The sequence below is a fragment of the Phoenix dactylifera genome, chromosome 4 (assembly GCF_051530095.1).
Source record: "Phoenix dactylifera cultivar Ajwa chromosome 4, Ajwa_hap1_PhDact_Kaust_v1.1, whole genome shotgun sequence".
Classification (NCBI taxonomy): domain Eukaryota; kingdom Viridiplantae; phylum Streptophyta; class Magnoliopsida; order Arecales; family Arecaceae; genus Phoenix; species Phoenix dactylifera.
In genome coordinates, this window is record NC_143193.1 from 4,943,311 (window position 1) to 4,968,955 (window position 25,645).

Consider the following 25,645-nt stretch of genomic DNA (forward strand, 5'->3'; position numbering starts at 1 on the left):
GAAGCATCGCACATAAGTTCAAATGAAAGTGCCCAATTGGAAGGTTGTATAACAGGTGCTGTAGTCAACTTAGATCGGAGCTTTTCAAAGGCCTCCTCACATGCTTCATCGAAGACAAAGGGTGTATCCTTGGCAAGAAAATTGCACAAGGGCCAAGAGATTTTGCTGAAGTCTTTAATGAAGCGTCGGTAAAAACCAGCATAGCCTAGAAAAGAACGGATTTGTTTCATAGATTTGGGTGGAGGAAGATTAGAAATAAGATCAACTTTAGCTTTATCTACCTCAATACCTTTTTTGGATACAATGTGTCCCAAGACTATACCCTCTTGAACCATGAAATGACTCTTTTTCCAACTGAGCACTAGATTGGTCTCTTTACATCTTTTCAGAACTAAGGCTAAATTATTGAGACAATCATCAGATGAGGGACCGAAAACTGAGAAGTTGTCCAGAAATACCTCCAGAAATTTTTTTACCATGTCAGAAAAAATTGCCATCATACATCGTTGAAATGTTGCGGGTGCATTACATAATCCAAATGGCATTCTTCTATACGCAAATGTCCCAAATGGACATGTGAAAGTTGTTTTCTCTTGATCATCAGATACACGGCCACTTGGTTATATCCAGAATAACCATCTAAGAAACAGTAGAAATCCTGACCGGCTAGCCTTTCCAGTATTTGGTCAATAAAGGGCAAAGAAAAATGGTCCTTCCTAGTCATGGAGTTCAGCTTTCTATAGTCAATGCAAACACGCCAGCTAGTGGTCGTGCGTGTGGGCATCAACTCTCCTTCCGCATTTTCAACTACAGTAATGTCCGACTTCTTTGGTACTACTTGAGTAGGACTCACCCAGTTGCTATCAGAGATAGGATAGATAATTCCAGCATCTAGCAACTTCACTACTTCTTTCTTGACTACCTCCTTCATGTTAGGATTGAGTCTCCTTTGCATTCCACGGGTAGGTTTCGCATCTTCTTCTAGGTTAATTCGATGCATACAAAGATGGATCAATCCCCTTCAGATCGGTTACGAACCATCCAATTGCATGTTTGTGTTCTCCTAGCATGCTCAAAAGTTGACTTTTCTATTTGTCAAATAGGTCAGCCGCGATGATGACAGGTAGGGTATCTTCTGGCCCTAGAAAAACATACTTAAGCATTACCGAAAGTGGCTTTAACTCAAGATTGGGAGGGGACTCGATGGAGGGGCAAAGTGGCGCACTAGAAAGGGTAGGAAGAGGTGCATGTCGGATTCGCCAAGGATGAGAATTTGTGGGAGACGGATTGTCGAGTAGGAAATTGATTTCTACTATGGCTTTGTCTAAATCAAAGTTATCAATATCAAAATGGGCTAAGCATGCTTCTAGAGGATCATCTGCCAGAATATAGGAAAAGACTTCTTCTACAAGATCGTCTATTTTGTCTATTAGGAAGCACTCATCTTCCCTTGCAGGTTGTTTAGAGGCATGGAATACATTTAGCTTTACTTTCATGTTTCCAAAAGATATATCCATCATCCTAGTTCTACAATTAATATATGCATTGCCTGTAGCTAGAAAGGGGTGACCAAGAATCATAAGGATCTGTTTCTTAAGGTTCGACACAGGTTCCATATCAAGGAGAATGAAATCGACTGGAAAATAAAATTTATCTACCTTGACTAGGACGTCTTCAATTGCTCATCGTGGTATTTTTACAGATCTATCAGCCAATTGCAGAGACACTGATGTAGGCTTTAATTCACCTAATCCGAATTTCTCATAAACTGAGTAAGGAAGAAGATTCACACTTGCCCCTAAATCTAGTAGTGCTCGATCAATAGAATTGTCTCCTACCACACAAGAGATGGTAGCGCACCAGGATTCTTGAACTTTGGAGGGGTTTTGTGCCGGAGAATAGAGCTCACTTGTTCAGTTAGGAAGACCTTTTTAGGCACATGTGTCCTACATTTTTATTTTTGGGTACAAAGGTCTTTGAGAAATTTGGCATAAGACGGAACTTGTTTTATGGCATCAAGGAGAGGGAGGTTGATTTTGACTTATTTAAAACCCTTCATTATTTCTTCCAACGAAGTTCCTTTCATGCCAAAGGGAGAAGATGCATTCAGACATTGAGGAAAAGGGACCTTCGGTGTAAAAGGTGTGGTCGATACTGGACTAGATGGTGACAAAGAAGAGTTTGGATTCTCCTTAGGCACAGTCATACCCTTGTTGTCACTTTCCTTATGCTCTTGTTCTCCAACCTTGTTGTCCACTATACGTCTGCTTCTTAAGGTAGTCATGGCGTTAGCTTGTTCACGGTGAACCTCATTCCGGTGAGTCTCTTGAGCCATGTACTGCCCCCTCGGATTACTCACTGGTTGGCTTGGAAGCTTGCCTTCCTCTCTTTTATTCAGTGCACTAGCTAGCTGCCCTAGCTGGATTTCTAATTTGGCAATAGACTGGGTATGGGAGTGCAACAATTGTGTATTGGCTTCTAATCCTTGAAGGACAGTCAATACTTTGTGCTCAAAAGCCATATCTTTTTGGGGTGGTGGAGGAGAGACATGTTGGAATTGTGAATAGTGAGTAGGAGGACGGTTTGGATGAACATTCTGGAAAGGTTGAAAATTTTGGGAATAAGGTTGGGAGGTATTGGAAGTTTGCTGCTTCCAAGAGAAGTTTGGATGGTTGCGCCATTCCGGGTTATAAGTAGTGGAATATGGATCATTATCTGGTCGGGACTGTGTTTGGGCAGCATTAACTTGTTCTTGCACAAATTCAGAAAATTGAGCTGCCGAAGGGTATTCATAAACAAGGTGAGACAGGCTAGAACAGAGAGCACACACTTGTGCTTGGAAAAAGTTTAGAAGCTGTTCTCTAGACATTAGCTGGTCCAATTTGCAGGACAGTGCATCTACTTTGTCAGATAGACCTAAGGACTGGCTAACTTCATATATGTTCCATTTTCTTTGGAAACTCGGGGGGTGCTTGACGAGTAGAGGAGGCATGGTGGATGAAATTTTCATTGAGATTTTCAAACAATTGCCATACCTCATGTTCACTTTTAAGCATGAAAGTTCTTCCACAAGAAGCATCAACCATCTGACGGTTTCGTTCAGACAATCCGTCATAAATGCATTGCACTAATTGCCATTTGGGTATTTGATGATGCGGGCATTTTCAGAGTAAATCTCTAAACTTTTTTTAGGTTTCATGAAATTCTTCTCCGTCAGATTGGGAGAAAATCGTGATAGCATGCCTAAATTGGTTCGTTCTTTCTATGAAAAAATATTTTTTCAGAAATTCGTGTTACATTTGGGGCCATGAAAGAATAGAATTGGCTTCTAATGAATGGAGCCACTGCTTAGCTCTATCCTTAAGAGAAAAAGGGAACAGCTTAAGTTTTAGAGCATTATTAGTGCAGTTCTGAATTTTGACAGCTGTGCAGATCTCAAGGAACTCATTTAAATGTTTGTATGGGTCTTCATTGTTGAGTCCATAAAAAGAGGGAAGCATTTGGATGACACTAGACTTTATTTCAAACTGTACAGCAGCAGTGGTATCAGGTAGTCGAATACAAGATGGAGAGGTATAAATCGAAGGAGTGAAATACTCCTTTAGCAGCTTGGGTTGTTCTTCAGCCATCTCGATAGGTGGAGTAGATCCTAAGGTTCTATTCGTGCGGATTTCGGCTCGAAGAGCCTGAAGAGAATGCTCTATTTCAGGGTCAAAAGGTACGAGTTCAGAAGATCTATAACGACACCCTTGCATACACTAAAACTCTTTTGATTAATTGAGCGCAGTCAAGCATGCAATAAAAACACATCAAATCTTTATGTTTGTCCTAAAATTACTAGACAGCTCTTAACTGGTTTGAAGAGGGCACCTAAGCCTCCAATCCGGTCTAATGAATTGAGTTGACCAGGTAAGCTCCCAGGTAAGTGGAGGGGTCACGATATGTTCGCAAAAGTCCCACTTAAAAACCACTTGCCTCGAACAGATGAACTGTCTCCCTTAGAGGGACAAAGCTTGCCTAGACATCAACTAAGCCACAGAGCAAAATTGGTGCAACTTTCGGTGATCTTCGTCCTATTGAGCTCGAATGTCCCTAGGGGCCAACGTCTAATTGATTTTAATTAAAGTGATAGCTATGTGAGAATTGATTCACCTACTTTAGGCAAGAATCTGGTGATGAAATCCAGTTCTTATCTTGTTGGGGTGATTGCCCTTACTATGTGTGTGATATATTAAGTGTTGTGTCAAGCAATCATACACGTCTTACTCAAATTAAATCAAACAATTACAAAAAGATTCAAATGCATGAGCAACCTAAATAATATCTATTCGAGCACTCGTAGTTTAAAGGGGGCGACAGACTAGACACACATATGCCGAGATGTATGTGCCGAGCTTCTCCACTACGTTTACAAGCTGATGCACGAAAAATAAAGTCAAGAGAGGTTTAGAGGTTACCAAGCAAAAATTCCGGCAAGCTAATTGATCAAACCTCTTCAGTATGTGTCCTCTAGTCGTCCAAAATTCTTTCCTTCTTTCATTTTTTTTTGTTCAATAATCCTAACAAAACAAATAATGATTAGTACATCTCAAAAATATGGCAATATCGGAAAGTAGATGTATCGAATCGCTAAAAAGAAACAAATAAAAATAAATAAATAAAAAGAAAACAACCATGCTAGCAATCCCCGGCAACGGCGCCAAAAATTGATAGTCAACTTTAAAGACCACGCAATAGCATGTATCTTGTAGGATAGTAATTGCTGGTATCGATCCACAGGGATTGGGGTACAGTTGTTTTCTTAAAAATAATATTTGAAAAAGGGAGTTTGTGAGGACTATTGAACTAAGCAATTTAATAAGAGATGCAATTGAAAATGATATGAATAAAAGAACCTAGGGCAGAAAATTCACCACTAACATAGCAACAATGATTAATTATATTTTACCTTGTTCTTGGACTAACATGCAAATTGGCTACAAGCTTAATAAGCATTCAAATAGAAATTCACACAAGCAATTTGGGAATAATCCATCTTTAGTTAGCATGCAATGTCTATCCTAATCTAAGGTGGCAGCACACTGCATCTTCCTTAAGCATGAACTATCTTATTTTTACTTAGTGATAATGAAGAACAATTGTATAAATATCATACTTAAAATCACAGAATTTAAAATATGGAATAAAAGAAATATTCATTAAGATCAAAGAAGTTCATACAATTCCAAGAGCAGAAATAAAATGATACAATAACCGTTGTCGTCTTTGTTAGGGCTTCATCCTGCCCCAGTGAAGAGATCAGGCTTCCATGGAGAATTGAATAGCGGCAGCGACGCACAGGGAGTCCATCACGACTACCTTCTTCTCTTCCACATCTACTCCCCTCTCAGACTATTCCCAGCACAAGCCGAATAAGAATCAAACTCCCCTCTAGCATTTCATTTCTTCTTTCCGTGGGAAGTTCTTCCCACCATACCCAAAATAATCTCTCTCCAATCTTCTGTGGGAACTCAGCCTGAGAAAAGATGATCCATGAAGAAGAGAGGTCTCCTCCTTTTATAGCTTCACCAGCCCCCTTGTTTCCCTTACCTGGATAAGATTTTTTGAGTGGGAAGATAAGGATAACCGGAAGTGGGACAAGCTGGATGGCTTGCGAATGGTGGATTGCTGGGAGATGATCTGTGATAAGCTGTTGTTATGATCCGTGATGAAGAGGAGATGAGCTGGAAATGCATTGAACAGTTGCGGAAGAGGGTGATGATCGGTGGGAAGCTTCATCATGGACGGCTGCTGGCTGAAGCAGGGGCTGACGTTTATCCTTGTGAACGGCGGGATGCTCACTTGTGGCTGGCTGTGGGATAGGAATGGATCATGAACGGGATGAACGACAAGATCTTGGAAGATGCTGATCCGACAGGAGGTTGGGAGGAAAGCTGCAACTGCTGGGAGGACGCGGAGAAGATCTCGGACGACGGGAATGAGCGTGGGATGCTGGGACTCTATTTCAAAGGAGGGGATAAGGATGCAAGGCTGGATTCGTGAGCGTGGATAGGCTGGTTCTCATTTGGAAATTGGGAAAGACGTGGAGGGAACGATGTGGACATGGCTGGGATGCTGATCCTTGGAGCTCGGATGGCTGGGATGCTGATCCTTGGAGCTCGGATGGCTGGGATTTGCTGGAGGATCATACGCGGACGGGATGAAGGTGGATCACGGAAAAAGCTGGGAATCCGGAAGAAGAGGGTGGCTGCTGGCTTGGTTTTGTTCGTGGGACACAGAAAATCACAAGCGGTCACTAGGATGCTCATTCGAGGTTCTAAACGAGATGAAGGCTAGTTCAGATTCGTTAGCTGAAAATAAGATGAGCTGGGGGTTTGAGTTTATCCCGTGGATCATGCGGCTCTATTCCGAAACAGGGGAAGAAAAGAATGACGTGGAAGGAGCTTTGGATGCGGAAGGGAAGAGCGTGCACGAGAAGTGAAGCAGGGGAGTTAATTCATAGATGAGGATGACGTGGATGATGGGATGATTTGAATAGCTGACTTTAACCGGGACGAAGACTAATCCACAGACGTGATACGGGTTCAAACTGTGCAACGCGGGAGGTTTTGGGAAAGAAGGTTGGAACATGAATGAGAGGTTGAACTCGATTGGATGTGGACTTATGAAATAGTGCAGTATAGGTTTTGGCATCATCCAATTGGGTTTGACTCGACCTATATACATTAGGCTCGATAATAAACAATCAAATCAAACTTGAATTATCTCTAATAATTTATTAAAAATGCAATTGTGGAGGGAAACACATTTTCTTATGTTTAAATCTAAAGCATGTGCATAAAAATAATAATAAGTACTATGTAAAATAGATTAACATTATTTAGCACTTATCAGCCCTATTCATCCATTATGGACCAAGTCCGTTCATTTTGGACTAAAGATATATTGATTGATTCAGGTTGACCCCGGCCAAATATCTATTTTCTGATTTTGGTCAAACCAAACTAAATAGGCCAAGCCTCTGATTAGACCTTACTAAGTGGATTAAGTCCAAAAGCTCAACTAGCCTTGGATCATATATCCCTAACTCTCTTTAATTGGGCAGGTTTAAATTTTTTCTAATGGTCGACCCGAACCATCTGAGTCGGGCCCAAGACCAAGATCAGACCAAACCCAAACTCGAGCTAAAATTCTCTCTCCTTCTTTTTCTCTCTCTAGATAAGCTCGAAGATCTTAGTGTAAGTCCTATTCTTCTTGTTGCACGGATCCAACTTGATCCAGTTTGGAGACTCTGAACTGCCCCAGTACTCGTGCAGTAAATCGGTTATTACTTCAGCTTTAGTTAGATTTGGCCATTGTCGATCTTCACCTCTAACCTATTGAATCCTCCTTGCTCAGACCCAACTGATCTGGGGGCATGAGATGGTAGTATTTATATTTGATATTAAATAGGTGCACTTGACCATTTGCATGAAGTGAAATTTAAAGCGAAAAGGGGTAAGTAACATAATACTTCAAAGTGTGCATTCAAAATTATTTGATAAAATAATTATTATTTAATTAAATTTGGATATATGTTTTGAATATAGTTAAATGGGTCAGGCATGTTAATAATTATTTTAAAATTATATTCTATGTTATGAAATCTAGAAAATATGATTGGACAAATTATGAAAAATCTATTTTGTATGTATGAATTCTCAGCATGGCTATGATCTGTTCTGGCCCCGCCAATAGAGATTATTTGTTGGCCCTATCAACTTATATCTGTGAGAAATTAGTTTCGACACCGTACCACCGATGATTAGAATAGTGATATTTAGACATTGTTGCCACCGGTGGTTAATAATAGTGGATTTGGCACTTTGTGCAACAGATGCCACTGGGTTGGATTATGTGGTGTTGACCCCCTAATGGATTTTGATGAATACAAAACACTAGAGTATAATTTCATTTATCTTAACAATTTAATTGAGGAATTCATGTGATTAATTGAGAATATTGTTAAGAAATGTCTAGGCAAGTTCCCATAATTTTTATGAATTTATTGAAGAATATTTTGAGTTAAAGAAAACAGATCAGGGACAGCCGAGACGTCTCCGGATAGTTTCAGAGACGTCTCTGGCACAAACAGGAAGAACTGGGACACCTGGAGACGTCCCCGGCACCTGCCGAGTCGTCCCCGCGCTAGCGGAGTCGACTCTCTCAGTAGCGGAGTCGACTCTCTCAGTGGCGGCAGAAAGGCAATTTTCAAGAGATATGCGCGAGACGTCCCCACTGTACGCGGAGTCGTCCCCACAAGTAAAAAGGAGACTTCCCGAGTCGTCCCCAAGATAGCGGAGACGGCTCTCTCAGGGTTTTCCAGAGAATGGTTTTTTTCGGTGATAAGGAAGCGGAGTCGACCCTGAGACAGCGGAGTCGTCCCCATGCATAAAGTGCAAACAAGCCGAGACGTCCCCTGAAGGAGCGGAGTCGTCTCTCTCAGGGAATTCCAAAGGACATGTTTTTCAGAGATAAAGAAGCGGAGTCGTCCCCAAAGCAGCGGAGTCGTCCCCATTCAAAATGTACAAACAAGCCGAGACGTCCCCTTAAAGTGCCGAGTCGACCCCAGACAACGTAAAAAGTAAAATCTTGTAGCTGAGACGTCTCTCGTTGAAGCGGAGACGTCCCCGGAGCGCCTGGGACGCGACTGACAGCTTTTTAGGTTTGGTTTGAATTTCAAATTCTTTTTACTTTGTCTCTAACGGCTATATTTGCTTTTTTGGGCTATAAAAGGGACCTCTTAAGTGGTTCTCAACAACTCTTCACCAACCCAAAGCTAGATCATTCAAGAGAAAAGTAAGAAAGAAAAGTTCAAGGGAGTGAGTGCATTCAAGTGAAGAAATCAAGTGTTTTCAAGCTTTCCAAGTGATTTCAAGCTCAACCTCTCTCGTACGCTCGGGATTCAAAGCTCACACTCAACCCTACGCGGTCCACATCGGAAGAATCAACATTTCTCACGCTTCCAACGGCAAAAGGATTCTTCCGGGTTCTATTGTTCATAATTGTCATATTTGCTTTTTAGAGCTTTACTTTTCCTTTGTAAACTCTTTCATTGTGGTGCTTGTTCCAGTCAAGGAACTTGGAACAAGGGAAAGGCGTCCCAAGCCTAAGTGAAATTGGGGGTTTTAGGGTTTGTTGTGAGCCCGGTGTAAAACAACGAGTTGGGTAGTGAACTCGCAAAACTACCGTACTGTAATCTTGGATTATAGTGAAAATTCCCAAAGGTGATTTGGGGAGTGGATGTAGGAGCAGTGGAAGCTCCGAACCACTATAAAATCTTGTGTTTGCGATTGACCTTTCTTATTCCTCCTTCTTTACTTTAGTGCATATATTCGTGTGTTTTATTTTTAATTAGTCAAAAGCTTTTAAAACACCCAATTCACCCCCCTCTTGGGTGACCATCTCTGGGCAACAAGTGGTATCAGAGCGGGTGCTCTGTGTATTTCTTGAAAGACCTAACCGTCTTAGCCAAAGATCTAGATGGCAACACCCTTTAACAATGTTCCTGCCGAGGGGCAAGCAACCAATAGACCTCCACTCTTCAATGGGACAAATTATACCTATTGGAAGACTAGAATGAGAATCTTCATTCAAGCACAAGACTATGCCTTGTGGAGGGTTATAGTCAAGGGACCACAAGAACCATCACACATGGTTAATGGCATTCGAGTTTCCAAACCTGAGGAGGATTGGGATGAGAATGATGATAGGATGGCTCAACTTAATTCTAGAGCCATGAACTCATTATTTTGTTCTCTAGATGTAAATGAGTTCAATAGAGTCTCCACATGTACTTCCGCTAAGGAAATATGGGATAGGCTTGAAGTTACCCACGAGGGTACAAATCAAGTCAAAGAGTCTAAAGTGAACATTCTAGTTCACAAGTATGAGTTGTTTAAGATGGAACCCAATGAAACCATTACATGCATGTTTACTCGCTTTACCGATATAATTAATGGTCTAAAGAGTTTGGGTAAATCTTATACTAACCCAGAACTTGTGAGTAAAATTCTCAGGTCTTTGCCGAAAGCATGGGAAGCAAAGGTCACGGCGATCGTAGAAGCCAAAGACCTCAACACTTTGGGATTAGAACAACTACTGGGCTCATTGATGACGCATGAGCTCACAATGAAGCAACATGAAGAAGAGTTGCCGAAGAAAAGGACAATCGCACTCAAGGCTACCTCAAGTGTGTGTGAAGAAGAGAGTTGTGAGAGTGAAGAAGAAAGCCAAGATGAGGACTTGGGTTTGATAGTAAGGAAGTTTAAGAAATTCATGAGAAGAAAGAAACCTTTCCCAAGAAAGAAATTTGGAGGGAGAAATGATTGGGAAAAAGAAAAGGAAAAAGAAAGAGATCCAATCATATGCTATGATTGCAAGAGACCGGGACACGTTCGTTCCAAATGCCCTCAACAAAAGAAGTATTTTGGAAAGGAGAAGAAGAAGACATTGAAGGCAACATGGGATGATAGTGACACATCATCCTCCGAGGAAGAGAAGGAAGAGACCGCCAATTTGTGCTTCATGGCGTTCGAAGACGACGAGGTATGTCAAAACCCAACTATAAATTTTACTTTAGAAGAATTATATGAAGCTTTTCAAAAACTTATGGGTGATTGTAGTATGTTAGGAGCAAAGAATAAAGAGTTAAAAGCCTCCAATCAAAAACTAAGGAAAGAAGATTTTGAAAACCTATTAATTGAAAAGGAGAGCGTTAAAAATATTAACACTACTAACCTAGAAATCAAAAATTCAAAACTTAGCATTGAAAATGAAAAGGCAAAAACACTAATTAAGGAATTAAATCTAAAAGTAAAATCCCTACTCGATAATAATACCTCACTTGCACAAAATGTTGAATCCCTTAAAAAAGATAAGGAAGAACTAGTTAAAGAAAATTTGAATCTTAAGAATGAGGTACATAAGTACAAACCAATTGTTGAAAAATTCACACAAAGCTCTGAAAAATTAAATCTTATTCTTTCAAATCAAAGAGCTGTTTTCAATAAAGCCGGATTAGGATATAAAACTAACACACAACAAAAATACCTAAAGAATTTCTTTGTAAAAGCAAAAAATGTAAAAACTGAAAAACCTACATGCTTTCATTGTGGGAAGAATGGACATAAAGCCTACTCTTGTATTCAAAGAAAGATCCAAACTAACAAGAGTACATTTGTGAAAGCTAAAAACATAACTAAAGTATGGGTGCCTAAGGGAACCAACCACACTAACCACGAAGGACCCAAGAAAATTTGGGTACCTAAGAGCTTCACATGATCATTTTGCAGGTATGCCTTGCAGCCGGAAACAAAAAGAGAATGTGGTATCTTGATAGTGGTTGCTCAAGGCATATGACCGGTGACAAGAGTCTCTTCGTCACCTTGGAATCAAAAGAAGGAGGAGTAGTCACATTCGGAGACAATGCTAAAGGTCAAATCATTGGTGTTGGTAAAATCTCCATATCACCCTCCTCATTTATTGATAATGTATTGTTAGTCAATGGACTAAAACATAATTTATTAAGTATAAGTCAATTTTGTGACAAGGGATTTAAAGTATCATTTGAATCATCACTATGCATAATTAGTAGTCCAATTGATAATGAGATCATACTCACAGGACATAGGCATGGAAATGTTTACATGGTAGATCTTGATGATTTCACCATGAAGGATGGCCAATGTCTTGTAGCCATGAATCCCAAAGTCAATGAGACTAGTTGGTTATGGCATCGTAGGTTAGGGCATGCTAGCATGGATTTAATCTCAAAATTAATTACAAAGGATCTAGTCAAAGGACTACCAAAAATAGACTTTGAAAAGAATAAAATTTGTGCTGCATGTCAATTAGGGAAACAAACAAGAAGTTCTTTCAAGTCTAAGAACATAGTCTCAACATCAAAACCCTTAGAACTAATTCACATGGATTTGTTTGGACCCACTAGAACTGCTAGTCTAGGGGGTAAGAAATTTGGTCTTGTAATTGTTGATGATTTTTCACGTTTTACATGGGTTTCATTTCTTGCACACAAAGATGAGTCCTTTCCCGCTTTTATCAAGTTTCATAATAGGGTTTCAAATGAACTCAATCTTAAACTAAAAGCAATTAGGAGTGATCATGGTACCGAGTTTGAAAATCAGTATTTTGAAAAATTTTGTGAAGAAAATGGTATTAATCACAACTTCTCGGCACCTAGAACACCCCAACAAAATGGGGTGGTAGAAAGAAAGAATCGCACACTAGCAGATATGGCTCGTACCATGTTGTGCGAATCGGATCTACCAAAGTATTTTTGGGCTGAAGCAATAAATACTTCATGTTATATCTTAAATCGTGCTTTAGTTAGATCCATCTTAAAGAAAACACCTTATGAGTTGATAAAAAGTAAGAAACCTAATATAAGTTATTTTCATATTTTCGGTTGTCGATGCTTTATTTTGAACAATGGAAAGGACAATCTAAGTAAATTTAGTGCTAAATCAGATGAGGGGATCTTCTTAGGTTATTCCTCATCTAGTAGAGCATACAGGGTCTTCAACAAGAGAACTCTCGTTGTTGAAGAATCCATTCATGTTGTTTTTGATGAAACTAATGGAGATTCTTCTAGAAAAGAAGAAGATGGTGATGTAGGTATACTTGAAGACCAAATGAAGGAACTCTCCACTCAAGACAAACAACATGAGGATGAGATCAAAGAAGATACAAATCAGCGAGATGAAGAAGATCAACCTCCATCAAGAAATCAAGATCTTCCCAAAGAATGGAGGTATGCACATGGTCATCCAAAGGATCTAATCCTTGGTGATCCTTCACAAGGTATAAGAACTAGATCCTCTTTAAGAAACACTAGTAATTATCTTGCTTTCGTTTCACAAATAGAGCCTAAATCACTAGAAGAAGCTGAAAAAGATGATAATTGGATGAATGCTATGCAAGAGGAATTAAACCAATTCGAAAGAAATGAAGTTTGGACTCTAATGAAAAGACCCCCTAATGTTTCAATCATAGGCACCAAGTGGGTGTATAGAAATAAACTAGATGAAGATGGAATAGTAATAAGAAACAAAGCTAGGCTAGTGGCCAAAGGATATAATCAGGAGGAAGGAATAGATTTTGATGAAACTTTTGCTCCTGTTGCTAGGTTAGAGGCTATTAGACTACTTTTAGCATATGCATGCTTCATGGATTTTAAACTCTATCAAATGGATGTAAAAAGTGCATTTTTAAATGGTTATATAATGGAGGAAGTTTATGTAGGACAACCTCCAGGTTTTGAAAATCACTTACATCCAGATTATGTGTATAAATTGCATAAAGCATTGTATGGCCTTAAGCAAGCCCCTAGGGCATGGTATGAAAGATTAAGTAATTTCCTAATTGAAAACAAATTTAAGAGAGGAAATGTAGACAAAACCCTCTTTATTAAAAGAAAAGGAAATGACTTATTGCTTGTACAAATTTATGTGGATGATATAATTTTTGGTGCTACTAATGACAGTCTTTGTCAAGAGTTTGCCAAGCTTATGCAGGGAGAATTTGAAATGAGCATGATGGGTGAGCTCAACTTCTTCCTTGGGCTACAAATAAAACAATCAGAGGAGGGCATCTTCATCAGTCAGTCCAAATACATCAAGGAAATGTTGGAAAAATTCAAGATGAAGGATGCAAAGGAAATCAGCACACCCATGGGCTCAAGTTGCAAGCTTGACAAAGATGAAAAAGGTAAAAGTATAGACTGCAAATTGTACAGAGGTATGATAGGCTCTCTACTTTACCTTACTGCTAGTAGACCAGATATATTATTCAGTGTTTGTATGTGTGCTAGATACCAAGCATGTCCTAAGGAATCACACTTGCAAGCTGTTAAGAGAATTTTTAGATATCTAGTAGGGACATCTAATGTAGGCTTATGGTATTCTAAACAATCTGACATAAATTTAATTGCTTATTCCGATGCTGATTTTGCTGGGTGCAAACTCGACAGAAAAAGCACAAGTGGCACATGTCAATTCTTGGGTGCCAATTTGGTTTCTTGGTTTAGCAAGAAACAAAATTCAGTTGCCTTGTCCACAGCTGAGGCTGAGTACATTGCAGCTGGAAGCTGTTGTGCCCAAGTTCTTTGGATTAAGCAACAACTTGAAGATTTCGGTATCAAAATGGATAATATACCAATTAAATGTGATAATACAAGTGCAATTAATTTAACAAAAAATCCTGTCCAACACTCTAAGTCAAAGCATATAGAGATTAGGCATCACTTTATTAGGGATCATGTGTTGAAAAATGATGTGATGATTGAATATGTATGTACTGAAAATCAATTGGCTGATATCTTTACAAAGCCCCTTTGTAAAGAAAGATTCAACTTCTTAAGGAATGCTTTGAGCTTGTATGATCCTAGCAAATGAATTGAACTTGTATTGCATTGTTTTGCTGCGCAAACTAGTAATCAACCTCAAGGTAAACATAAGTGAAAACATGAATTCATGTAAGCTAAATGACGAACTGTTTGACTTTCCGGAGGATGGTCACCCTCCCTTAGACTCTTCATGGAGATATTTTCAGAGCCTATTTCATAGGTATTCGAAATTTGGTCAAACATTCCTCATTTCAATATTAATAATTCAAAAATTATTATCAAATTATTATAGGATGTATCATTAAGGGGGAGGATCACAAACAAATTCACTCTAAGTTTATCAAAAGAGATCATGTTGATTAGGGTGATTAAACAAAAATTGGGAGAAGATAGAATTTAGTCTGAAATTTTTCAGTGCCGGAGACGTCTCTGGCAAATCGCAGAGACGTCCCCCCAGGGGAGACGTCTCGCCTTAGTCGCGGAGACGTCTCGGGGACCGAATGAGGGCTTTTAAAATAGGTCGAAATAGCTCGAGCCGACCCGAGCTTTCTCCTTCATCCCCGACCAAAACGAAAAACCCTAGCCTCCATTTGCTCTCCACCTCAAACCCTAGCCTCCGTTTGCTCTCCATCACAAACCCTAGCATCCATGGCACCAAAGAAGGCTAGGACGACCCGTGGAAGGCGACCTAGGGCAGCGGCCGACGGTGAGGAACGGCGGGAAGAACCCTCCGCGCCGTCTCCTCCGGTTGCTCCGCCAACCACGACTATTTCCTGTGCAAATCGCACAGTCACGACCGGAAGGTACATAGATTTCTCATTTTTAGATCATGAGGGGTTCTCTATTGGAGAGAGACTCCGAGCCCAAGGGTGGGAGCACTTTTGTACCCTCAATACCTTGACCTACCCCGGCCTAGTTAGAGAACTTTTTAGCAATATGGCCTTAGGGGACATAGGGTACACTGCATATGTCCGAGGGACATTAGTAGAAGTCAATGAAGATGTCCTATCCACTGTCTTACAAATCCCTAAGGACGGTGAGGCTCCAACCTCACATCCCCAAAGGGAATCAGCCCTAAATCTACTTTTAGGAAGAGAGGACTGCGGCCCTCTTGATGTTGTCAATTCCCAGGACCTAAATGCAGAGATGAGACTTCTTTTAAGTATTGTCAACCGGGTCCTATTTCCCAAAACCGGTCGCTTCGATTTTGTTTCGGAGCGAGATTTAGTTATAATGCACCATATCCTACTAGGGATACCCCTAAACCTCCCTAGACTTATGCTAAACTACATTGCCCTATGTCATAGGTATTCTAGGTTTAGTTTACCCTACGGCATGATCTTTACCTTAGTTTTCAAACACTTCAAAGTTCCCATTCCAACAAATGAACCTGCAAAGCCCTTGAGAAACACCGACTATTATAATGAGGGCACAATGAGAAGAATGGAATTTCATAAGATAGATGGGTCGTGGGTGAAGGTACCAAAGAGAAAAGCCCAAATCCTAGAGCCCGAGAACCCACATCATGAGTCTGACCATCACTCTCCTCCACCTAGCAACTTGGATATCTCTGATATACCCTCCAGCTCAGCTGGACCTTCCACATCCATGCCACCACCTCCTCCAGTTAGTGGGCCCTCCTTCCTGTCAGAGGATCAGATGCGCACCTTAGCATCTGCCATTTGCCAGCAGATGAGGGAGGAGATGAGATCCATGATCTCTACAGAGTTGGCCCCCATCAGAGCTTCACATGAAGGGCTTCTACAAGAGATGAAGGATATTAGAAGTCAAATTGAAGCTACAACACAAGAAATAATGGGTGTGGGTGCCACCCAAACCATCAGATCAATAGAGCTCAAGGACAGCTTGAGGAGCATTTCCAAGAGTCTCAAAGAGCTGACAAAACCAGATGGCAACGTGGGCACCTTGGTTGCCCAACTCAGAGGAAGAATTGAAATGGCAACCATAGAGTTTGAAGCACTTGTGGCAGGTTTCCACAAGTCACAGGGAGATCAATTTAAGACCCTCATGGATTCCATCAATACATTCATAGATGCAGCTTGTAAGGTTTATGAACAAAATACAGCTGGTAGGGCCCATGAGCAACGTCGCCGATGAGGGACATTTTGCAGGCTCTTCTTTTTGTAAATCCTAGGCTGTTTTGAAATACTTTTTGTATTAGAAATCAATACTTGTAATGATTTCTTCTTTTGACTATGTACTGACTTCGAAGATTTACAATGACATATGAATGACATACAATTTCTTTTGCAACCCTGTGTACATTTCCAACTCTGTATATGTAAATATGAATGTGCCTCTTGATGTGTCATAAGAATCTCATAACATACATTATGTATTCAAATTTGGCACAACTTATCAAAGCATATGAAACAGGGGGAGCACAACCTGAATATCAAAGGGGGAGTAAAATGAATGCTGAACTCTTTAATAAAGATAACTTGAATATCCTTGAGTGGTTAATTATAATATACTATGAATTGAGTTTTCAGCACCTAATGATAATTTGTCCCCTTCATTGTTGATGACAAAAAGGGGGAGTAGATATTGAATATGGAGATATCGAAAGGGGAAGTAGATATAATTGAAAGGGGGAGTAGATATATAGAAAGAACCAATATGGATATTGAATATGGAATGCAAAATTTATAATCATACTCCAAAGTTGATTTAGAAAAGATAAAATTGAAGAATATTGACTTGATTCAAATTCAGCATAGATATATAGAAAGAACCAATATGGATATTGAATATGGAATGCAAAATTTATAATCATACTCCAAAGTTGATTTAGAAAAGATAAAATTGAAGAAGATTGACTTGATTCAAATTCAGCATCAATATTTCATTTTAACTTGATTCAAATTCAGTTGATATGCTAAAATTGCTTAAAAGCTATAAAGTTCAATCCCATGCAATTATGCACACTGTATCTAGCTCTAATCAAAATATTATACTTGTACATCTGATCAAATACTGTGTATATGTTTAAACTTCAAATTTTTGCATATACTCAGTGTTTTGTCATCATCAAAAAGGGGGAGATTGTTGACCCCCTAATGGATTTTGATGAATACAAAACACTAGAGTATAATTCCATTTATCTTAACAATTTAATTGAGGAATTCATGTGATTAATTGAGAATATTGTTAAGAAATGTCTAGGCAAGTTCCCATAATTTTTATGAATTTATTGAAGAATATTTTGAGTTAAAGAAAACAGATCAGGGACAGCCGAGACGTCTCCGGATAGTTTCAGAGACGTCTCTGGCACAAACAGGAAGAACTGGGACACTTGGAGACGTCCCCGGCACCTGTCGAGTCGTCCCCGCGCTAGCGGAGTCGACTCTCTCAGTAGCGGAGTCGACTCTCTCAGTGGCGGCAGAAAGGCAATTTTCAAGAGATATGCGCGAGACGTCCCCACTGTACGCGGAGTCGTCCCCGCAAGTAAAAAGGAGACTTCCCGAGTCGTCCCCAAGATAGCGGAGACGGCTCTCTCAGGATTTTCCAGAGAATGGTTTTTTTCGGTGATAAGGAAGCGGAGTCGACCCTGAGACAGCGGAGTCGTCCCCATGCATAAAGTGCAAACAAGCCGAGACGTCCCCTGAAGGAGCGGAGTCGTCTCTCTCAGGGAATTCCAAAGGACATGTTTTTCAGAGATAAAGAAGCGGAGTCGTCCCCAAAGCAGCGGAGTCGTCCCCATTCAAAAAGTACAAACAAGCCGAGACGTCCCCTTAAAGTGCCGAGTCGACCCCAGACAATGTAAAAAGTAAAATCTTGTAGCCGAGACGTCTCTCGTTGAAGCGGAGACGTCCCCGGAGCGCCTGGGACGCGACTGACAGCTTTTCAGGTTTGGTTTGAATTTCAAATCCTTTTTACTTTGTCTCTAACGGCTATATTTGCTTTTTTGGGCTATAAAAGGGATCTCTTAAGTGGTTCTCAACAACTCTTCACCAACCCAAAGCTAGATCATTCAAGAGAAAAGTAAGAAAGAAAAGTTCAAGGGAGTGAGTGCATTCAAGTGAAGAAATCAAGTGTTTTCAAGCTTCCCAAGTGATTTCAAGCTCAACCTCTCCCGTACGCTCGGGATTCAAAGCTCACACTCAACCCTACGCGGTCCACATCGGAAGAATCAACATTTCTCACGCTTCCAACGGCAAAAGGATTCTTTCGGGTTCTATTGTTCATAATTGTCATATTTGCTTTTTAGAGCTTTACTTTTCCTTTGTAAACTCTTTCATTGTGGTGCTTGTTCCAGTCAAGGGACTTGGAACAAGGGAAAGGCGTCCCAAGCCTAAGTGAAATTGGGGGTTTTAGGGTTTGTTGTGAGCCCGGTGTAAAACAACGAGTTGGGTAGTGAACTCGCAAAACTACCGTACTGTAATCTTGGATTATAGTGGAAATTCCCAAAGGTGATTTGGGGAGTGGATGTAGGAGCAGTGGAAGCTCCGAACCACTATAAAACCTTGTGTTTGCGATTGACCTTTCTTATTCCTCCTTCTTTACTTTAGTGCATATATTCGTGTGTTTTATTTTTAATTAGTCAAAAGCTTTTAAAACACCCAATTCACCCCCCTCTTGGGTGACCATCTCTGGGCAACATGTGGCCATAGCCTATTTATGTTAGGATACTTCTATCAGAGTTTTTATAAAAAATAATAATAAATTTCAAAAAAAGATATGTTTATTGATTATTTATTTTTCAGTCACTAATTTATGTTTTAATTAAATATCTGGTATGCTTTTACCCCACTCTATGACATTATGTTACTTACTGGGCTAGTATAACTCATTATCATATTTTTTCTGTTTTCAGATCTAGATGCATAGACACATGATCGCTCGGGACTTAGAGAGTGCGCTAGATTTTCTGAAGATTCTTTTAGTTATTAGCATTTTAGTTAAACTAGTTAGAATATTTGATTTATATTAACACATGTTACTTTGCAACTATTGCAAGAACTATTTGGATAAATTAATATTTAAATAAATTTTAAGGATTTGTCATTATTTTGATATGATCTGCAATCTTGCCTGTCTGTATGGTTCGCTGTGTAGACGTGCGGCATCTGCTGTGTTCTGGGATTGGGGCATGAAATGATCTGCAGGAAAGAAAATTTGAACAAATGGTCTACCTCCTAGTGACTAACACCATTCTTAGCTCGGTCACAAATCTAATCAACCTGGGAAGGGTTGGTGTATGTAATTTCATAGATCCAAGCAACCCATATCTAGGTAGACGGGGACTCACAATCTGTCATCGGTTGGATCAATAGGCTAGGCCAACCATAATCAAACACACACCTTCTACTTTTGGATATCCAGCACATAATCCAGGTGTTTACCACATTTAGAGCATTGCATATTTTCAGGGAGGGCAAAATATGATGATGAGCTACACTAATCGAGTAAGCAATATAATATCGCAGAGTAGGATCAAAGTATGCTAGATATTTAATTAAAATACAAAATAATGACTGAAAAATAAATCATCAATAAAAACTCTAATACTAGAATTCCGACATCACTAGGCTATGGCCTTGTAACCCAGTTTGCACAAATTGTCAAATCCATTATTATTAACCACCGGTGGCAACAAAGTCTAAATACCACTATTTTAATCACCAAGGTTGCACAGGGCCCAAGCAAGGCCCACGATTGACACGGCCCAACAGGGACAAAATGACTGAGCTGGGCCCAAATTTGGCTCGCAATCAGCACGGCCCAACGGGCCCCAAAATGACCGAACTGGGCCCAAATTTGGCCCATAATACGCACGACCCAATAGAGCTCAAAATAATTGAATTGGGCCCAAATTTGGCCCATAATGGGACGGACCAATAGGGCCCAAAATGACTGAACTAGGCCCAAATTTGGCCCATAATGAGCGCGGCCCAATAGGGCCTATGATGGCTAAACTGAGCCCAAGTTTGGCCCACAATCGGCATGGCTGAACAGGAACCAAACTCGGCCCATGATGGGGTTCTTCTTCCCGATGAGCAAGGAGGAAGAAGGAAAAGAAGGAAGAGAGGGACGAGGGAGGGAGCTCCAATAGTGACCGGGCCTAGGTGGCCAGCGGTCAACGGCCAAGATCACAGTGGCAGCCGACAGGGAGGAAGAGTGTGATTTTCAGTTTGGCTTGAAATAGGGGAACAAAGGGTCAGGTTTTTTAGGAATAGAAGAGTAGGGGAGAAGGGAGCTCACCGGCGAGTGGCAGAGAGAAGGGGTCTCAACCGAGGAACTAGGTCCAGCAAGCTTGAGGTGGTGATGGTGGCACTTTCAACAAATGGATGTCGGAATAGGGGGAGCCTCACGAAGAAGTCTTCGGACGACGCTCGGCCAGCGTGGCACACCGGTCAGTGGAAGGAGAAGAAGGATGAAGGAGATGGAGGAGAGGATCAAAGATGGTGGCTTAATAGGAGAGGAGGGATATTTATAGATAGATTTCAAATGGATACCACCGCGATTTTCTGTGGCAGTTGAGCGTGATCGGTGGCTGCTCAAGCGGCGGTGCAGATACCTCGGAACGGCCACAGGGTTGCCGCAGAACGCCTGCGGCACCTTCGCTCTCATTGCACCCAAAAAAGTCGGACAGGATCGCGATCCTCTATTCTAGCTTCTTCCAAAAGGAGCCTAGCTTGGGCTGAAGTCGACTAGGGCTCACTGCTTCAGCCCATGAGTTCACATAAATTATGCACCACGGAATGGTATTTCCATAATTTTTTTAAAAATTTCTCAGTATTGATATCTTTGATGCATCATTAATAACTTCCTTATCTGAGCTTTATTTTAGATGATTCAAGATATGTTAGAAAGGTAACCTGATATCACATGTCATAGAAGTAGCTTCACGTGTGACGCACGTGTGGATGGATTAGGAGGAAGACATTGGCTGGGAGTTTTCTTCCTCCCCGATTGCAATGGTGCTCGGAACCCTACTGCAACCCAAGGACCGGCCAGATAAGGTCAGGATTTCCTATTTAAAGAATCCTTTCCTCCTCTTTCGAGTTCACCCAAGATTGAGCCACCGATCCCCAGCTCCTCCTCCGATCTTCCTCGATTTGTCGTCGAAAGGGGCCATCCGACCACCTCATCGGATCGAGGTAGGTCTTCTTCTTCTTCTTCCTTTCTCTCTCTCTTGCTATTTTAGATGAGATTTGGGCCGACAAATCACCAAAAAATCATCCGAACTAGGGTGCCCTATTTCGGCTCCTTCTTCCAGGTTTCGTCATCCTTGGTCACTGTTGTCGACGATGACTGCAGCTGAGAGCCGCCGTGGCCACCATCGCTCGGGGGTGAGCCACCATAGGCTGCCACCGCCTCTAAATGAAGAGAAAAAGGAGTGACAAACTCTTTTCTATTTTGAGAAAGAAGAAAAAATCTCTCTCTTCTTTCTCTCTCTTCTCTCTCTTTCTCTTCCTCTCTCTTTTTTTCCTTCTCTCTCTCTACTGGACTTTCCCTCTCTATCTGGACTTTCTCCCTCTTCTTTCTCTCTCCTCTCTCTTCTTTTTACCTAAAATTTCTCTATCTAGAGTTGATTGGTCCCTATAAGTTTGACTCTTAGTAATTTCTAGATTGATCAAGGTAAAGAGTCCTGATTCAGAGTCGTTGGGTAGCGTACTGACCCCCACCCTAGTTCTTGCTAAATACTATTAGATTTGGTCACTTTTGATCTCTACTGAACCATCTGTACCTAGTTGGAACATGATTAAATGAGTTTTGCCTTGATTAGACCAACTAGAGTATCGGACATTTTTGCTTGGTCAGCCCTATGAGCGTATTGGAATTAGAATTTCTATTTTTTTGGATAATCATGATAAATTTTGATCATTTTTAAATTCCAGGATCTTAGAAGAAATCTTGCAATTGATTGGACTGATACTTTGGACGCACTCACAAAGTAAGTAATGTAACTCTTTTTTTAGATCTATAAGCAAATTATAGATATTTTTTTAATCGAATTATTCTCAATTTATGAAGTTGATACATAGTATTTTATTATTATATATGCCTCTTTCTATAATATTGTATAATTCTTAATTGAACGTATTGATTTCGATATGAATTATATTCGATTGATTTCGATGTCGTATAAATTTATGTATCTTACGATTTGGAAAATTGAATATGAGAAAATGAGTTTCTGCATCGAAATAAATTTGGACTCGCAGCTAGACTATGTATCGATATCCTATCAATAAAAGTTATTCGTTGATATATCGACACCCTACTAGTGAGATTATTCGTCGGTATATCGACATCCTGCTAGTGGAGGTTATACATTGGCTTATCGACACCCTGCTAGTGAAAATTATACGTTGGCATATTGATATCCTGCTAGTGAAAATTATACATTGGCATATCGACACCCTGGCAGTGGAATTTATATGTTGGCATTTCGATACTCTGCTAGTAGGGGTTATATGTTGGCACGTTGATGAGTTCATATTTTGGCTCCGTCATAGGGTATAAATGTGGCCATAGCTCATAGTTGTCAGGATGATCTTGATGATTCGAAAGATAACTAATTTATGAAGCAAGATTCAAAATTTGAAGTGACCGGATAGCGTATCGATTTAGCTTTGAATCAATGTATTTTGCATGCTTAATTTTAGTATATTATTATTATTTATTGCTTGATTTATCTAGATAAAGTATTTATTGTTTACTAGGTTGTCTAGTCATTATACGATTTCTTACTATTCTTATAGATCTAAAGAATTAGCTTGATTCGGAGATTTATTATGGTAGAGCGATTAGAGACAAAATTTTGGCATGTTTATTTATACTAGATTTTATTTTTGAGTTGATGTAAGATTTTGAAATATTATTAGTTTTGTAGGACTTTTAATTTTGCTATTTAATTAAAATTTGAACATTATTATTTAAATTATTTTTTCTGCTTGATTTTGATATCATGATTAGATACCTTGTATGCTGGTGGAGAGCATTTTCTATAAGTGTGCAGTGGTTGTCGCGACCTCCGGCTCATGATCTCGGGTTGGGGGCGTGACAATATAACTATATAGGTTGGTATAAATCAGCACTACCACAATGGTTAGTAAAAATTTTGATAACATTTTCTATTATGAAAATATAAGGCCCAATAATCCCACATCGGAAAGACTCATTCTAGAGCCTGGGCATATAAGGTGGGTGTCTTCTAATCCTGCAGACGCGTTTTGGGTGGAAAACAAAATCAGAAAGGGGTGAAGGACGCTTGCGTGAAGCTCCGGAACCGGACAATATCTAGCAGGGGAGCCCCGTATTCCCCCCCCCAATGTGGCCCCCACGTGGGCACTGGGTGCCTCACGTGCTCCGCACAGGCGGGAGCGTGACATTGGTGTGAGGCCCAATAGTCCCACATCGGAAAGACTCGTTCTAAAGTTTGGGCATATGAGGCGGGTGTCTCCTAATCCTGTAGACGTGTTTTGGGAGGAAAACAAAATCGGAGAGGGGTGAAGGATGCTTGCGTGAAGCTCCAGAACCAGACAATATCTGGCAGGGGAGCCCCGCGGTCCCTCCTCATGTGGCCCCCATGTGGGCACTGGGTGCCTCACGTGCCTCGATGAGGCGGGGGCGTGACATTTGGTATCAGAGCCGAGGACGGCTCTTGTCCGATGGTGGGAAGGGTGTGAGGCCCAATAGTCCCACATCGGAAAGACTTGTTCTAGAGCTTGGGCATATGAGGCGGGTGTCTCCTAATCCTGCAGATGCATTTTGGAAGGAAAACAAAACCGGAGAGGGGTGAAGGACGCTTGCGTGAAGCTCCGAAACCGAATAATATCTGGCAGGGGAGCCCCGCGGTCTCTCCTCATGTGGCCCTCACGTGGGCACTGGGTGCCTCACGTGCCCCGAGGAGGCGGGGGCGTGACAGAAAACATTCATTTTGAGAGGTTGAGAAAGGAAGGAGTAAAATATTATAAAATAAAGATAAATAACAATAAAGAATAAAGGAAAAGATATAGAATGACCATGTGGGGATGGATGTTAGGAGAGACAAGGTGGCCTTCATCTTTTCGTGTTATTTTCCATATAGTACCCCCGCAATGAATCCAAACACTTGGTGATGGTTCCTTCTCGGCTTAGGCCCAGTTTGGTAGAGCTGTTGGTGGTAGAGCTTTCGAAAGTAGAGCCTTTTGAAGCAGAGCTTTTATAAAAAGCTACTTGTTGTTTGAAGTAGAACTTTTTGAGGCAAATCTTTTTGAATTAGAGCTTCTAATACCAACTACCTCTATGGGGCTGCTGCGAAACGGCTATGGGGCTGCCGTAGAATGCTTGCGGCTTCTTCGCTCTCGTCGCGCCCGCCTGAAGAAGCTAAAGAGGATCGTGATCGCGATCCTCTATTCTGGCTTCTTCCAAAAGGGGCCTTAGGCTGAAGTTGACTGGGGCTCACCGCTTCACACCATTTTTCTCACATAAATTATGCACCATGGAATGGTATTTTCATAATTTTTTTAAAAATTTGTTAGTACTGTATCTTTGATGCATCATTAATAACTTCCTCATCTAAGCTTCATTTTGGATGATTCAAGATATGTTAGAAAGGTAACCTGATACCACATGTCATAGATCTTTAAATGAAAAGTTTAATCAGATGTTGATTCCGGCGAAGCTTCTTTTTGAACAATGATGAATTGGATTGTTTTTTCTAACATGGTTGGAAAGAGCTTCAAATATGAACTTTGTAGCCTTGGCAATATTTCATCATATGGGTCGCTCTCAAGAGATATTTTAATAGAAATCTGAATCCCTATTTCCAACAGTTGGTAGACATGGAGACCCTGACTCCATCAATGTCATATAGCATAATATTATTTTAATAAATAATTTGGTATCATATATATGTAACTAGTAGACTGGGCTCAGTCTACTTGAGTAGCCCAACCATATTTTGGCATCAGGCTTCACATGCAATGCACGTGTGGACGGATCAAGAGGAAGACCTTGCGATTGCAATGGTGATCGGAGTCCCATTGCGGCCCAAGGACCAGCCGTATAAGGTTGGGATTGCCTATTTAAAGACCCCCTTCCTCCTTTTTCGAGTTCACCTAAGATTGAGCCACCGATCCTAAGCTCTTCTTCTGATCTTCCTTGATTTGTCGCCGAAAGGAGCCGCCGGACCACCTCGTTGGACTGAGGTAGGTCTTCTTCTTCTTCCTTTCTCTCTCTCTTGCTATTTTAGATGACATTTGGGCCAGTGAATAGCCAAAAAACAAT

The 25,645-nt window shown here is 40.7% G+C and overlaps 1 protein-coding gene across 1 annotated transcript; it reads right to left on the reverse strand.

The window, feature by feature from the left end:
• Positions 1-362: 362 nt before the first annotated feature.
• On the reverse strand, positions 363-6,609 carry LOC148703660 (uncharacterized). Its single transcript, XM_088719669.2, has 2 exons — positions 5,221-6,609; positions 363-4,559 (listed from the first exon to the last, which is right to left on the reverse strand). The coding sequence occupies exon 2, from the start codon at positions 3,113-3,115 to the stop codon at positions 2,042-2,044; it is 1,074 nt and encodes a 357-aa protein (XP_088575795.1). The 5' UTR covers positions 3,116-4,559; positions 5,221-6,609; the 3' UTR covers positions 363-2,041.
• Between the last annotated feature and the right edge of the window lie 19,036 nt (positions 6,610-25,645).